Below are 15,369 nucleotides of genomic sequence, written 5' to 3' on the forward strand. Positions count from 1 at the left end.
GAAGAAGAAATGAGAAGTACGTTTTCGAACACGCAACGGAACGCAGGATAGTCTTCCTTAAAGACGGACGGCGAGCCGGAAAGTATGCGATCGTTTTTACAGCGAGCTCGTCAAAAAGCCCAGTCAGATATTAGATCCTTACAATCGCGGGATCGCGCGAATGCCACGAATAAAAGAAGATTCGATACAGTATACGGCGCGCGAGAGACAGCTCGTTGAAGGAAAAAAAAGGAAAGATCGTCCATCTTCTCTCTCGTACGCAAGATACGTGCGAAGATGCCGCGACCGCCGGGGCCTCGACCCTCAAATATGCCCAATTAGCAATCGGGCTGACATAATAAGTAGATAAACAACTCGCCTCTCTCGCGCGGTAAGATCACAGACGCGAACTTTTTCCGCGCGATCGCCAACGGAACGCGCACGAATCCACGTCGCCTCGCTCTCCTCTTGTCTCCCAGTCTTCTTGCCCGTCATCGCGTCCTCGACGGCGAGTGATAGCACGTTACGGTCGATTTAGCCACCTCCTCGTCGGGAGTGTTCCGGTTTTTCGGTATCATGTGTCGCTGATTGCTCTGTTGGCTCCCATTTTATCGTTGAATGTCGCCAATGTAGCGACGGTTATTTCCCGCGGCAAGAAGTCGATCGGTCACGATCTACACGGACATTGAGATCGCGTAATTTATAACGGAGCAAACTACCGTCTCGAGAAATTACGAGTCATCCAATAATTAACTCTGACTACAAGTATATTACTTCTCGTTGCCATGGTCGAAACTATGATTAATCCTTAACTATATTAAGGCCAAAAGAGGTCACGAGATTTTGGCCTTAACACAGTTAAGGATTATATAATATAATTATAAATATCTATAGAATATACAAATTATTATACATATAGATACCTATTTTTAATAATCTAAACCGTTATCACAGAATGTAAAAACATTAAAACTAATAAGAATATTTAAAAACGTGAAAAAAAGGGGGAAAGATGGGACTATAAATATGGTCACATAAAGACATAACAGCAAAAATTATAAAATTATTATTTTTGAATTAATAAAAGCGTAAGAAAATTAGTTAATTCAGTTAAATTTCGATTTGCTCAAAGGATAATCGAGACGGATAACGAGGGCCGATATAAAGGTACAACATGGGTCGACAACAAGATTATCTTTCGAAGGGAATAAGAACATAATTGGTACTCTTCGAAAACTGATGGTGACGAGGCAAGTTTCGCGAATTAAAATCTTAGGCAAACGCGTTTGAATATTTAAAACTAGGTACAATGGTGTGAGAGTTTGCACGATGGTTGATGACATATCACGAACCAGTTGCACTTATGCAATGCGTCAGCAAAAAACGTAAATTACCTAGTTTCCACCTAATAATTAATTTTTTCAATAATCTTCAGTATCGGCGAACTATGCGGCCTTTTCACACAATAAGACTCACAATAGCATTTTGCGTTACTTCATGGCGTATAATATTCATCAAACATATACTTATCGAATATCGAATAACGCGTAATAATGTTTTTTTAATTAAAGAGTCTGATTATCTGATCGTTCTTGCGTGACCGGATTGAAAAATAATTGAAAAGTATCAGTATTCGATGTGATAAAAATAACGCGCGACGTATATGCGTCTGGATCAAAGAAAGAATAATTAAAGAATAATTTTTTAATAAAAAAAAAATGTACATTACCGAGGAGCGATGCAGTTGCCCTTAATTGCGCGATGCGGATAAAGTCATTATGCTTAATTCGTTTCGGCGTGTATCGACGAGGAGACCGCGTTTCATCGTTTCGACGGTTCCAGCATGATGTGAATTTTAATGCGCGACGCCAGGACGTCCCCCGTATAATGCGGACACAGATTTAATAATGGAATGGTTAGTGGATTTCGTGCTAACGCACTGCAATTTTTGGAGAGGCGCCCCGAGGAGGGAAAAACGGAATAGAAGAGAAGAAGAACGCGCGCCGAGCGAGAGACGGCTCTTGCCGGATACGACGCACCCGGAACACGTGGATGAGTACGTGAGTGGCATGTGTGAAGGGACGAAGGAAGGGCGGACGCGGGCGCGCCCTACGAAGAATACCCTTCGCAAGCACGTAATCTATTTGTCGGGCGACCGCAGACTGTACGATGTTACTGTGCGAATCGTCTGACTATAAAGAGACGCCGTCGCGAAAACGTGAAACCGATACAACGAGCTCGCATGAAGACGGAAGGAAATGCCGGCTTGGCGAATCGCTAAAAAAAAAAGTTTCATTCTCATTCTCACCGTTGAACAAGAGAAGAAATTCGAGTCGTTCCTGCGTCGTATAAAAAACTGTGTTCCGCTATTAGAGGTAAATCCGAGGAATTGAGCGCGATATGTATGTAAAGGAAATCCTGGCGTATAGCCGCGATCGACGTTAACCGGCTCGTAGCCATTCCGGGGTTGTGTAAAACCGACTTTAATACTGTCGTATTTCTGGTCGTAAGAAATTCTATCTCCGAGCGCGCGCCCGAGCACTTACGGTTTTTCTACTTTAGCCACACTACCGCCATCGAGAAACCGAGAGACGAAACGATTCGCCGTAACAATGTGACACTTTTATCATCACACGTGCAAAACATTAATCCCGCGTATCAAAAGATCCATTCGATTCCACGTTTGCATCTCATATCAACTATTATCGAATCATGGATTTCGCATCGTGGACTTGTAAAACTTTCGAAAGTGGCATTTAATTTTAATCAACGTAATAACGAGGATCGTCGAGATGGTATCCGTTCAAGCATGTAGTCGACCGTTTGAATGGATTCTCGGCGTTATCGTGTCGCTCTCGACCTCTTATATTCTCATCGATTCGCGGAATAACGGGCCATAAAAGGCGTCGAATTTCGGGGCCCGATCGACGACGGACCGCACCGAAAAGTGCCCGGACAAGCGGTCCTTGTCGGGGCCCCGATATCCGGCCACATTGGAATAAAAGCGCGCAAGGACCGCGAAGGACGGCTGTGGGCCCGGCTCGTGTATATGCGCTGCTGCGTATTTGCATTCTAATTGTCGGACGATCTGACAAACGCGCCATTATGGGCCCCGTTCGGAATCGTGCGACGGCAGCTGAGGAGGCTCCTGCATCACGAAACGAGGTGCCAAAGAGTCCTCGGAGATAAAGAGAACGGCCAATAATCGAAAAAGTAAGGACCTCTTATCTTATCCACTCCGCCAGTCTCACGAAGGCAACGGCATCTTCGATGCGTCCGTTTAATATACATAAATATAGATTGTTGCGGAAAATAGAAAATACGAGTGGTGAGAATACGAGCGTTCCCCAACAACGCGCAATCGATCGTTGCGAGAAACTGATTATGGCGAAATAATTTGAATAACAGTCAATACGTTTCATTTCATAACCATCTCCCATGAAACCATATTTATATTTCATGAATACAAATTTTAATTGACGGACGTTTGTTAGAAATTTATACGCAGAAGAAAGTAAAGAGATAATCGGTAAGATAACGATTGCGATTAATTAACGCTCATTTAAAAACGTAAGGATGTATTCGTATAACATGAAAATACGAAGGAAAATATCGCGTACTAGCGATCGTAAAAGGGACACAAGCAAAGGGGCAACATTTACGCACAAGTCCCTTTATCTTATCGATGGATCCTCCCCAAAATCGCCACCGTTTCGCCGAATCCAATTGGCCTGATACCCAATAAGTATAAACACGCGTCGTTAACCGTGACTCTAGTCCCCGAAATTTAATTTCAACCTTTCACGACGACTACCGAATTTTTTAATTAACCGCCCATCCACGCACGATTCATCGCCGTGCTTAATTTAAGCCGCTTGTAATACACGTCGCTCATGATCATATTTTTATAAGGAGACGGACGATGCGAAATTAATTTCCTTCGAACACGACCCGTCGGCGCGAAATTAATTTCATGCGTATCGTCGAACGCGAACACATGTATTAAATTAGTATACTCCTCCTTCAATTTCCTTACATCCACTTTTTTTATCTAACTTTGCGCAAAATGTACGTTCGTGTGGAAAAGAATGTCCCTGTCAGAATTCTGAAACAATCGATACCAACATTGTTTCATACAAAGGAGAATGATAACATTAAACATAAATGAATTAAATCATCTTTCACATTGATATTATTCTGTCTCGATTAGATTATATTATAAAACGTTAAATTATATAGACGACTGGCGCAACGAAAATTCTTGATCTCGACACTTTCCTGACGATTTCTAGTATCTAACGGACGATTGTTCGGACACCGTTTGTAATTCAACGACCAATGCACACTCGAACGGTCTATCTAATTTGCTGTTTGCCCATAAGAAACCTCTTGCCGCCGAGTGTTAATGAATACTTCAAGTCACGACCGGTAATTACACTTTAAACGTCGTGGCCATGGCCGCGACGTGGCGAGTGCACGTATTTCGTAGTACGTTTCTCTCATCTCTCACGGAGTCGCGTGGACAAAGGGCTCACGTGTACTCTAGGACGAAAGGAGACGAAAGCCGAGGCGTACAATGCCGAACATTATGCGCGGTGTGGTTCAGAGTTAATTCGAGCCTCGACGCCGCGTCTTCTCCTCCGGTATCTCTCTTCGTCCTCGATTATCTTTTTCTCCCTCGGTCGCGCTCCCTCCCCTCCGTCCTCCGTCCATTTCATCGGCTCGCTCTGCACGTGTGCGCGATCGTAAAAAAATGCAACTAATTAACGACCAAAAAGTAGGGTCAGCGGGAAGGTTTTTGCCGCGACCGCGAGAGAAGGTCCGGGCTGACCGTTCAACTAGAGGAGCCTGACCGTGTATCTCGCGCCTTCGTTTCGCTTCTCCGATAATTGACGAGCCGAATTGCCGATGAAGAAAGGAACGCGTTCTCTTACGAGACGAAGCTTCTGCCACGCTCTCTTTTCGATAACCGACGATATGTCAAATATCGTTTGACTTGAATTAAATGAAATCAGCTGTTTATATAAAAAAAAAAAGAAAAAAATGTGTGAAATACATTTGCGCTTCTTTAATATATGTACTTTAATCGTATTGATTATCTCACGTTGCTGACGATGTTTATATCTCGTTGACATCAGAAATTTTACGAGGGACTAACGATAAAGCGGTAACGCTAAATTATACGCCACCGACGTAAATCGATCTGATTGGATGGCAATAAAGCATTAATGAGATGACTGTAATAATATCCACCATTTCGCGGAGATTGATTATGTGAGTTTTTATGTACCGGCTAAAGGATTAATGATAGTTGCGTCTTTAACGAGTTGTTAAAGACTACCTGTGGAAAGGATGAGCGCAACTCGTTCAAGATTGTGATTATCCATACATCGTTCATCCGTACGGTTTCCTATTCTTCGATATTATTAACAGCGTCATGTTATTACTTGGTTTACCACAGTAAAAGCAACGTAAAGCATTAATATTTATAGGCTACTATTCTTGAACATCGGACTTTGCCATCTGTGCATTAAATACTGCCTTAATGATTACTGGAATAAATATACAATGTATAACGAATGTAAAATGTACGTAACGAGTGCGATATAATCCACATAACGTTGAGAAACCATTAGCTTGAGAAAAGGCAAAAGTATATAAGTATATAAATTAGTTTATTTTCAAAGATTAAATAAATTCAAAATTAATTATATATCCCGTTCTTGCCGAAAACGAGCAGTTTTATTTACGAAATATCGCGTAGAAAGAAGGGATCTTTTGGCAACGATAACGCGGTTAACGGCACATCCTCAGAAAGCCACGCGATCCGCCTCTCTCACTTGCAATCTAATTAATCTAATTAAGCCGAAGCGCCTCGTTATTGCGGCGTGCGTTGTAACGCATAAGGGAGAATTAAGAAAAAAAATACAAAAAAATGATATGCTCGTAAATCGGTATCGCAAGATCGTCTCACGGAATCTTGTCGGATTGTATCGCCGACAGTCGACATAATCTGTTAAAAGAATTATTATCGAATCGAAAGTCATCCCTCTTCGCTTGTATATTCAGTCTTCAAATTATTTTATTTTTTATCTGTTTTTTATCCGCCTGTACATTTTATGCTCAATGTTCAAATTGAATCGCGCTCAATTAATTCCGTCCTTTATTTTAGCGGACAATGAAATAAAAATGGAATTAAATAACGCGAATTTAAAAAACAAATTTTTTTCAACATTTACTAATTTCATGTGTGAGAGCTTAATTTTAATTTTTTACCTCTTAACATCCTAAAGTTTCACGTGAACCATTTTTAATTACGCCGCGACTGTATCGCACGCGCGTTCACACGTGCATGCAATCATGTTTCATATCAGCGACGTAATCTCACAACACGCACGTGAACGCTGTAAACGAATCGAACCATTATGACGATCATTCATCCGACGAATTTTCTCGAACAAGAGCGATTACGCAGAGCGGAAACTTGGGTTTTTCTCGGGCAAGAGTCACTAATATAACGAACCGCTTCGTTAATTACGATAATTAAACCACACGCAGTTAGTATGAGATTTCTGCATTTCGAAAGAATTGTCTCAATCCTGTCACGCTTACCGACTTGCTGGAGAAAGATTCACTTACCCATTGCATCTGAAACAGAAAAATTGATATTCATTTTTATTAAAGGCCACTTCAAATAAATTTAGAAAAAAAAAATATATATATATGTATCATTTACGCATTTTTATATTATACTCTCTTATTTACTCTTTCTTAATATCAAGTAATAACAAATATCAAGAATCAAGATAGTGATACTAGTTATTTTCAATTTTCGATATTAAAGATATTTTTATGTCTGGATTACGTTGGATATTCTAATGGCAGGATATCGATATAATAACGCACGATCATTATATCAATATTTACGCTTTATGCCTGGTCATGGTCCGTCTGAATGTTACGGTATGCGCGGTTCTCTGGTAAGAACCGCGCCGAATGACTTTATACGCAAGACGCAATAAAAAGATCGCGCGAACGTATAGCTAATTCCGTGTTAATTGCCCGACGGCGTTAAAGAGCGTTTCAGAAGGGGAAAAAGTCGCTTTCCGCACACTGTACGAAAGAATATTAACATTCTTCTCGGCCATGATTTTAGCGAGCGGAGATCAAAGTCGAAACTTATCGCTGTACTTTAAATCCGAGGAAAAATGTCGACTCCTCCTAAATCGATTAAAAGTTATCGCGATTCGAACGGGAGACTTCCGACCACATTGGTCGATGCACGTGTAATTTATTTATCATTTTCCATTAAATAAAGAATCGGGGTCTAATTACCTCATTGTGTGAGCGTGCGAGCCGTGTCAAGCGCGGGCCGCTGTGATAAATCATAACGAAAGTCCGGCGCTCGAAACAATCGTGTGACTGAATGAAATCTTGCGAAATAAACGAGTTTAGTTCGTGCCGCCGACTAATATCCGTCCTTACTAATCGCGCACTACACTCGAAATATCGTTCGGGTGGAGCGACAGCGTTCCAAGGAGAGTCGCTCTCTCGGTCGAGACTCGAGAAATATATTTATTGCCGGGAGAGATATCTCTTATGACGGACAACGACACAAATATACGTCGCTCGGCCGCGTGATACAGAATCGACAGGATTAGTTTTAAACGCGCAGGCAAAAATCGAGACCGGCGTCGATATAAAACTACACGCGCGGGCGCGTATACGTGGCTTTATTTAAGCCGCAAGCCTGAATCATCCTCATATAACTCATCGGAATAATCTCCGCGAAAGATACATACTGCGAGCTCCCCGCGTCTTGTATATACACCCGTGTCTCTATCTCTATCTCTATCTCTTCGTCTATCTCTATTTATTATTCTTAGCCGCGACTTTGTCTCCGCAGAGCGATAGTTGACACTCCTCGCATGTAGCGTAGCACGTGTACGTATATACGCAACTTGTGACGGTTTGTACACGTGTGTAAGTAGGTAGATAGATATGATATATGTATATGTATGTAGATATTTTTCGCGTTTCATTCTCTCTTCCACAGCTGGTTTACTCGCACAAAATAAGACGAGTTTGTGTACGAGCTGACTAAACCCATTAACACTTCGGTCTGTCGATCGATAAAAGCCATGCCGAATATTTCCTATTGATAGGAAGGCCGACGTTTCTTTCGCAAGCGATCGATCGAGGAAAGAAAAATTACAGTAGCCGCGGTTATCGCTAAATGAATAGCAAGAATCTTGTACCCAGTAGCGTAATATATTTTACAATCTATTTTAATTCACAGTTGCATTCCGTATAGTCTGCTATTTTTATATTGACTTTTAAAAATTCACGGGGACAGGAAGATTTATAAGCTGGAATAATCGATTACATACTAATTTTAATAAGTCACGTCTCTCTTCTCAAAAGAAAAATGGTTTCTTTCATATTCGAATAATGGCAAAAGCTTGTAGAATCGCAAGAATATAATTAGTTATTCTCTGCTATAATCTAGTCGCACACATACATACAGTAAAAGCTACCGGTGCGCGTTCTTTCTAAGAAAGAAAATAACTTCAACTTTAAATAATAGCAAACTTTTACAGACAGAACACGCAGACGCTTAGCGGCTATTCTCGCAACTATCGCGAGGATGCCAATAATTCGTCTGAATTCGTCGTGAAAATAGAGACAGCCGGCGACCGATAGTAGATGACAGTGTAAACGGAGAAATCACTGTGAATTAACGATTACAGAAATTTACGACAAAAAGATGGTGAGTATGGTGATTCTACGTGCGAAATAGAATGGGAGAATTGGCCATGTAAAACATTACCAACGAAATATATAGTGAATAGGATAAATGACTCTATGACGACAAACGACCATCGTAAATAAGACGATAATCGTCGTGGCTGTTGCCAAAGAAGAGATTTGTCCGAAGAATCGTACCCGCGTTTCGATCCTTGTCATCTCAAATTCAAAGTCGTTCATCGACATCGCTCTTTGCGAGATGCAAACATTCCCGATCCCGAGGACAATGACCTCGTGCTTTCTCGTGATGCGATTCTTCATTGCGTGTTAAATAAATCAATTGTTTCAGGAGATACGACGAAAGACGGTATTTATACGGTGGTCGCCAGTTGTGTTGTGAAATATATCTTGTCTCTCACCAAGCTATTAATACTAATACAACACTATATTTTATTTATAAGAATAGCCATTAATTTTCTGCGTTATCTATATTAGATTTGCTTCAATATGAATAACAAATATATATGATCAAAGTGATATTAAAAGCAATTAAATAGATCAATAAGCATTGATATCATACCAAAAAAATTGAGAAATCTAAATATGTTATTTACGTAGAGATTTGAATATGTGATATATATATATATATATATATATATATATATATTCATGTATTTATTTTTATATAATATAGAAAAAGAAAGAGAGAGTATACATTTTTCTTGATGCTGATTGTTAGAGAAATAACTGAATTCGGGTTACGAAAAGTTGTATCATCCGTCCCTGTTTCCGAGCGTATAGACGATGAAGTATAGAGAGCAATAGCCGACGGCTAAATTTTCGAGATGGTTTCTGCCGATCCGGGCTTAATTTGTAGCACGTTCTTGCAGGCAGGCGGCGATGAGGTCCATTCGATCGTCGCGTGGTGTTGCCGGGTTAGTTAGCGCGACTTAAGGCGGCTGCTGATGTTGCCGCGCTTCTTGCCTGATCCCCCTCTCCCACCTCATTCCAATTTTTGCCACTAAAACATCGTCCCTAATTAATCTCCTCGGTTCCTCCCTCGCCGACACTGCACGGGCTAATGTGGACGAACGGTGACAATGGGCAGAGTCTGGAATCTGCCGAATTCGACGGCGTGGCGAGCGATCGAGAGAAAAAGCCGACCAACGCTTAACGCGTTCCAAAAGGATGACGCCGATACAAGGCTAGCCGGAATGAGTTCTAATAGGTATTTGTGAACGGACTAAAATGTATGAGATCTTGTATGTGCTGCGTTTGTCTAAAGAATTTGATGATGTATGTTTAATGCTTGACTTGCGAATAAATGGAAGATAAAGTGACACAATTCTTTGGGAAGAATAAATTTCGACCTATGTGTAAATACATTGCACGATTACATAGTGTTTGAAGAAATGATATATCAAGTTTAAGATTTAAAGGAAATATTTAAAAAAGCATTAGAAATAAAGCATTAGAAATGAATATAAAGTAATATGTAAAAATTGTGAATAATGTTTGTATGCAATATGGTTTAAATAGATTTTCATTCAGACACATGTAAAATATAAAAAAAATCGTGTAACAAAAAATGCTAATTTACATAAAATTTAAATGCAAGATTTTATTTCTCGACGCAAATCTTTTTCTGACAGAATGCCTTTCAGATACATTACAATCGTGAATGTAATTTTGACAATGAAGAGTTTCGTTTGGAATCTTGCCGAATTCAACAGAGCGGCGGCTGATTGTGGAGAAAAAGCTCCTGGCGTTTAACACCGACGACGACGACGTTGATGAGAGGTAAGTCCGCTAATGGGAATTTGCGAGACGGTCGTAACGCTCTCTGGAAACGTATGGGATGCACTTAACGTCTTACTTGAATGTAACGCGGCTCAAAAACCGCGTCGCGGGAGCTGATCCGCAGGTGGCACTTCAGCTCGTAGTTGCAGTCCGAGATGAGGCTGCAAGGGCGAGCGGTTAATTGGGATAATCGCTACAGTAAATCCGCCAAACGAGCTCCCCTCGGTAATATCTCTATCGAGGCAGCTTTTAATTCCCCGCCGCGGAATGTCGCGTGGAAGAAATGTCAACCAGTGCATGGTATTTGCGAAAAAGCGTCGAATGCATAATGTCCGAAGGATCACGTCTTGAATCCTAACATGCGTATGCTCAATTTGTCGCGCGAAGTCCTTTTGCCGGGTCTTTAAAAGCGATAAGCGAGCAAAAATGCGCGACATCGATCGAAACGAGATTTCGAAATGGTTCGGCAAATCGCCAAGAGCTCCCTGAAACTGCAATCACATCGTTCAAAAGATTCTTGCGAAAAGACAAGCGTGCGAGTTTCAATTTTCAGTCCCTTTTATGTCTCGTTATTAAAAACTAATACCGCTCGCTGCCGATATTATTTGGTTTCTGAGAATGTTTACAATCTTTTTTACAAATTTCTTCTTGTTTACAATCTTTTATACAAATTTCCTTAACAAAATTATTTTCTAACGACAAAAAGTATTCGTCTTTCAAGTGGCCAAAGTTATTTCGGTAGAAACTAATTTTTAAAAACAGTAAATAATTGATTAACGAGATTGATACGTTAATGAATAATTAATGTCTCATTAAGTGGTAAGAGATTGACTTGCTGTATAATTTTCGAAAAGATTAAAATTACTGTCGTGTACGTTCGCCAAATTTTCATGTAATTTTTAAGAATTTTCAACATTCATGTCAATTATAACATGTAAAGAATTGAAATGGATGAGCTGTGATGAGACTTTATTATAATTTAAATTTTAAAATTAATATTATTAAAACATCAAGCTAAAAGTAAAATGCGAGGAAAAAGAGAAGATTCTTCGGAAATTGTAAAGGTTGATGAATATATTTATTCGTCATTATTGCGAATGTCAAGAAGTCTGAAAATAGATGTTCACGTCATGAGGCGGATTAATGATTTGAAAATCAAAAGATTAAAAATCCGCATTACGTAAGTGGCGGTAAAAAATACGTACGCAACAAACACGCGTGAAATAGTTGACGCGTTTTAAGCATCGTGTTCGGCGAACCATGTCAAGTGACAAAGACTTGATAAGTATATGATGTCTCTGATATCACCGTCTCGTTGTCTTACCGTTAAATTTACCGTTACATTAACGGGCAGCAAAAATGTGTCCACTTGTCTTTCGTAGAAAAAAAAAAAACAAAAAAAAAAATAATAAACAAAATATGCATCATCATGCCACGAGAGTATTATAATACTTATTAATCTTTATCGCACATACAACAAATCTCGAATATGAAAAAGTCATCCGAGTCTATTTGTCTCTATTATTTTTTTCGCTTCCGTTTGATATTTCTCATTTTGCGAAATCTTACTTTACGTATTAAAAACGAAAGAGGATTATGACATCTAAACGGTAATTACCAATTACGAAAAGCGATTAGGATGATAAATTCAGTATCTACAATCATTTCATTTCTTCCCTCAACAGCTATAATTATCACTAATCGCCTAGAAATGCGTAAATTCGATATGCGCTTCTTAAAGCCGATTCCCTCCCGTTTCCGTTGCCTTTTCAGCGAACAAAAACGCGCGACGTTTCCGCTTCAAAGACAGGACGAGCCGCGAAACTAGGTCGCCCTTTTTTCGAGCGCGAAATCGCCGAATACAGGTGCGAGCCGCAAGGGCACAGGATGTCGACGAACGGTTAATTGATATTCTATGAATTTGGTGGCGATTACCGCGAAACGACGCGGATCAGACGGAGAGCTGGTTTGTTTCTTGCAATTCGCGTGTGTTGGGGAACCGACGATCCCAAACGACTCCCATCGTGGAATTTTAATTATAAATTAGTTGATTAACTCAATAGTGTTTTTGCTGGCGGCGACAGTGTCCTCGGAACTGGCCGCTGGCCGCGTCAGTGTACATGCGTCACGCACACTTCGAAATGCCGGCTTGGCAGGGGTTCTCCAAAAGTTCTTCGCGCGAATCCTCGAGAGAATGTCGATCGGATCTTATGCGACGATGCTATTCATCTAATCACGTTGACGATCATGGTTTTGACTTTTAATTACTGTTAACTATTTTTAATAACATTTGCGGAATGTAAGACTGACTACGTAGGAATTTATTCGAAAGCGAGATGTATCGCCGACGTGTGCAACGGATCGGGGACGTCCGACGTCAGGTTCTCGAAAAGAGAACGGGTCTTTGACATCGTGCAAACGTCGCGCTCGTTTTGTGGACGTGCGCGGCAGGTGCGATACGCGCCCGGGACCCGTAGCGTGCACGTAATTCCGGTGCATGCGGATACGCGAGCGCACGGCTGCGCCCACTTGCTACACGCTCCTCCTTTATTTATTTCTTGCAACCGCATGCGCAAAAAAAGCCTTCCTTTGCTTACGTAACTGCACGCAGGGAGTAATCGAGAGTTTGTCGAACAAATTGCGCGGAACTTCGATAAAGCGGAGGCAGGTAAAAGTTGTCGGGTGCGTCGTATGTCGGACAACCTGAACTTTTGTAACTGTGTGTAATTGGCGATATTGCCGGGTATGCTGCTAAAAAAAAATATGCATTTCGTGCAATGCGTATGATATTTTTACTTCTTGGGAATGACGTTTCTCATCATTACAAGGATAATCTGTTCTTATCAAAATGTGAAATGACGATATTAATATAATATAAATGAGAAGAAATTATGACAGTCAAAATGTATACATTTATTCGACTTATATCGATTTATAAGTCGAGTTTTCCGTGGTATAAGAAATTCAAGTTGAGAACCTACGACAATCCGTAGATACCTACGTTCGCAGCCCCGCTAGGACGAGGAGCACAATGGCCGCGAAGATGTGGTCGCGCCGATGTCCTCGACGCTTCGTCGGCACGCATAGCACGCGGGAATGTGTTTTATATTAAGTAAAATATTTTGGATGTGTCGGCGGGAGACGAGGTAGAGCGGACTAACGCTTGGCAAAGTATATATCCGCGTTTGCAATCACCATCGTGCGACTCTTCTCGGCAAAATCCACCTGGTAGAATAGATAATATAACGCATCCTAGCAACGGATGTGTAACGCGCGTCACACACGCTCGTACAAATCCTGAAAGGAATGCGGCTCCTCCGCCCGAGGACGCCGACGAGAGAAGGGAAAAAAAGGGAGAAAACGTGGAAACGCGGTCTCTACAGGTTACGAGTGTTATCGGCAGCTAATCTCCCATCGACGAACGCGATACGAGTGTCACATCGAGTTTGACTCGCATAAATTATTTCGGGCTATATAGAATTAATTGATGGCAATATATATATATATATATGATCAAAGTCGCCGCTGCCTTGAAATAAATCTCCTGCGGTGCCAATTATTTTACTGCGTAAGAGTAGAAGTAAACTCCCGAAAAATACAACCAGTTCTCGATTAATTAATATTACTAACAAAGCTTCATTCTTTTCATAAATTATCATGATATATTTTAACAAATTATTATCACTTTTTTTTTTAAATAAAAAATAATATTACGACTGTGTTGCACGCGTAAAAAGAAAAGGAGAGTGGAAAATATCTGGATGTTGGCCGAAAACGCGCGGAATCGCAAATTAAGGACGAGGTCAAAAGATGTCCCGCTCTCCGCTTCGGTCTGCATACCGGACGAACCGAGCGACGCCGCAGTCGCATCCACATAGCCCGTGTAAAAAGTACAAAACTTGTGACCCGACTCGGTCCTGCCGTTCGCCTGGGAACCGCCATACTTTTTGCCGACACTCCGAGAGTACGAAAGAACGAACTGTGTCCGGCGTGAACGTCAACAGAATGTAAAATATGCAACACGCTCTCGTCCGCGTTCGCGTTCCGTGATTTCCCGTCCGCTGACTCGAGGCGACGCGCGTTCGCGAGTAGCCCTCGTGGCATTCCAATTTAGATAAACAGACATTTTCGTGTTGTCAGCGCGTTCAGATAGCGTGTAAAAGAGTATTTTGAAAGGGGGGAGAAAAACAACTTTCTTGTAAACAATGTGAATTTCTCCTGGAATTCTTTTACCGAAAATGAAAAAAGTTCCCTTGTATATTGAACGCGTAATCGAGAATATCAACGATTCTCGATAGCTGAGAAAGATTCCGCAACTTTTCTTTTCGCTTATAGTAGCGTCTTTTTTACGACATCTCGCGATATCCGAGAATTTTTCTTATCGCCACGGTCGTCACGGTCATTCTTAAAATATCTCGCGAGTGAAAAGAACCGTTTCTTTACCGGTGCGTGATTAGTAACAAAGAATCGCGCATTCCGGGAAAAGAGCGCTGCGATAAGTAAGAAATCAATTATAGGCGAATCGATGTGAATTTCCGGACAATTAATCCCGCGAATCTCCGCGTGACACGCGAAACGGTTCGTCCGCAGAATGACGGCGGATCGCATCGAGTATCACGGTTTTATCTGCATTCCCCGCGCGCCTCGTTGCGTTAACCGCACTTAGCGCGTGGAATTCGCGCTACGTAGCAAGCGCCAAGGATACGTGCGTACGTAGGGGCCGGAGGAGGAGCCCGAGGAGAACGAGGGAGACCGGACAGCGGTTGGAAGGAAGGAAGGAGGTTCCGTAGAGAGCAACGACTAGTTTCTTCTCCGTGTGTTATTATCTGTGTCGTGTCCGGT

General features: G+C 41.3%; 2 protein-coding genes across 2 annotated transcripts in view; both read right to left on the minus strand.

Moving 5' to 3' along the window:
• LOC126856191 (INO80 complex subunit D) overlaps positions 1-15,369 on the minus strand; it is a 424,295-nt gene that overhangs the window by 79,842 nt on the left and 329,084 nt on the right. The window lies entirely within an intron of this gene.
• The window catches only part of LOC126856199 (homeobox protein homothorax), a 203,176-nt gene continuing 194,302 nt past the window's right edge, over positions 6,496-15,369 (minus strand). Inside the window, exon 8 of the mRNA XM_050604490.1 lies at positions 6,496-6,627. Coding sequence (XP_050460447.1) covers positions 6,611-6,627 — 17 coding nt within the window. The 3' untranslated portion in view covers positions 6,496-6,610. The remainder of the gene's footprint in view (positions 6,628-15,369) is intronic.

The sequence above is a fragment of the Cataglyphis hispanica genome, chromosome 18 (assembly GCF_021464435.1).
Source record: "Cataglyphis hispanica isolate Lineage 1 chromosome 18, ULB_Chis1_1.0, whole genome shotgun sequence".
NCBI lineage: Eukaryota > Metazoa > Arthropoda > Insecta > Hymenoptera > Formicidae > Cataglyphis > Cataglyphis hispanica.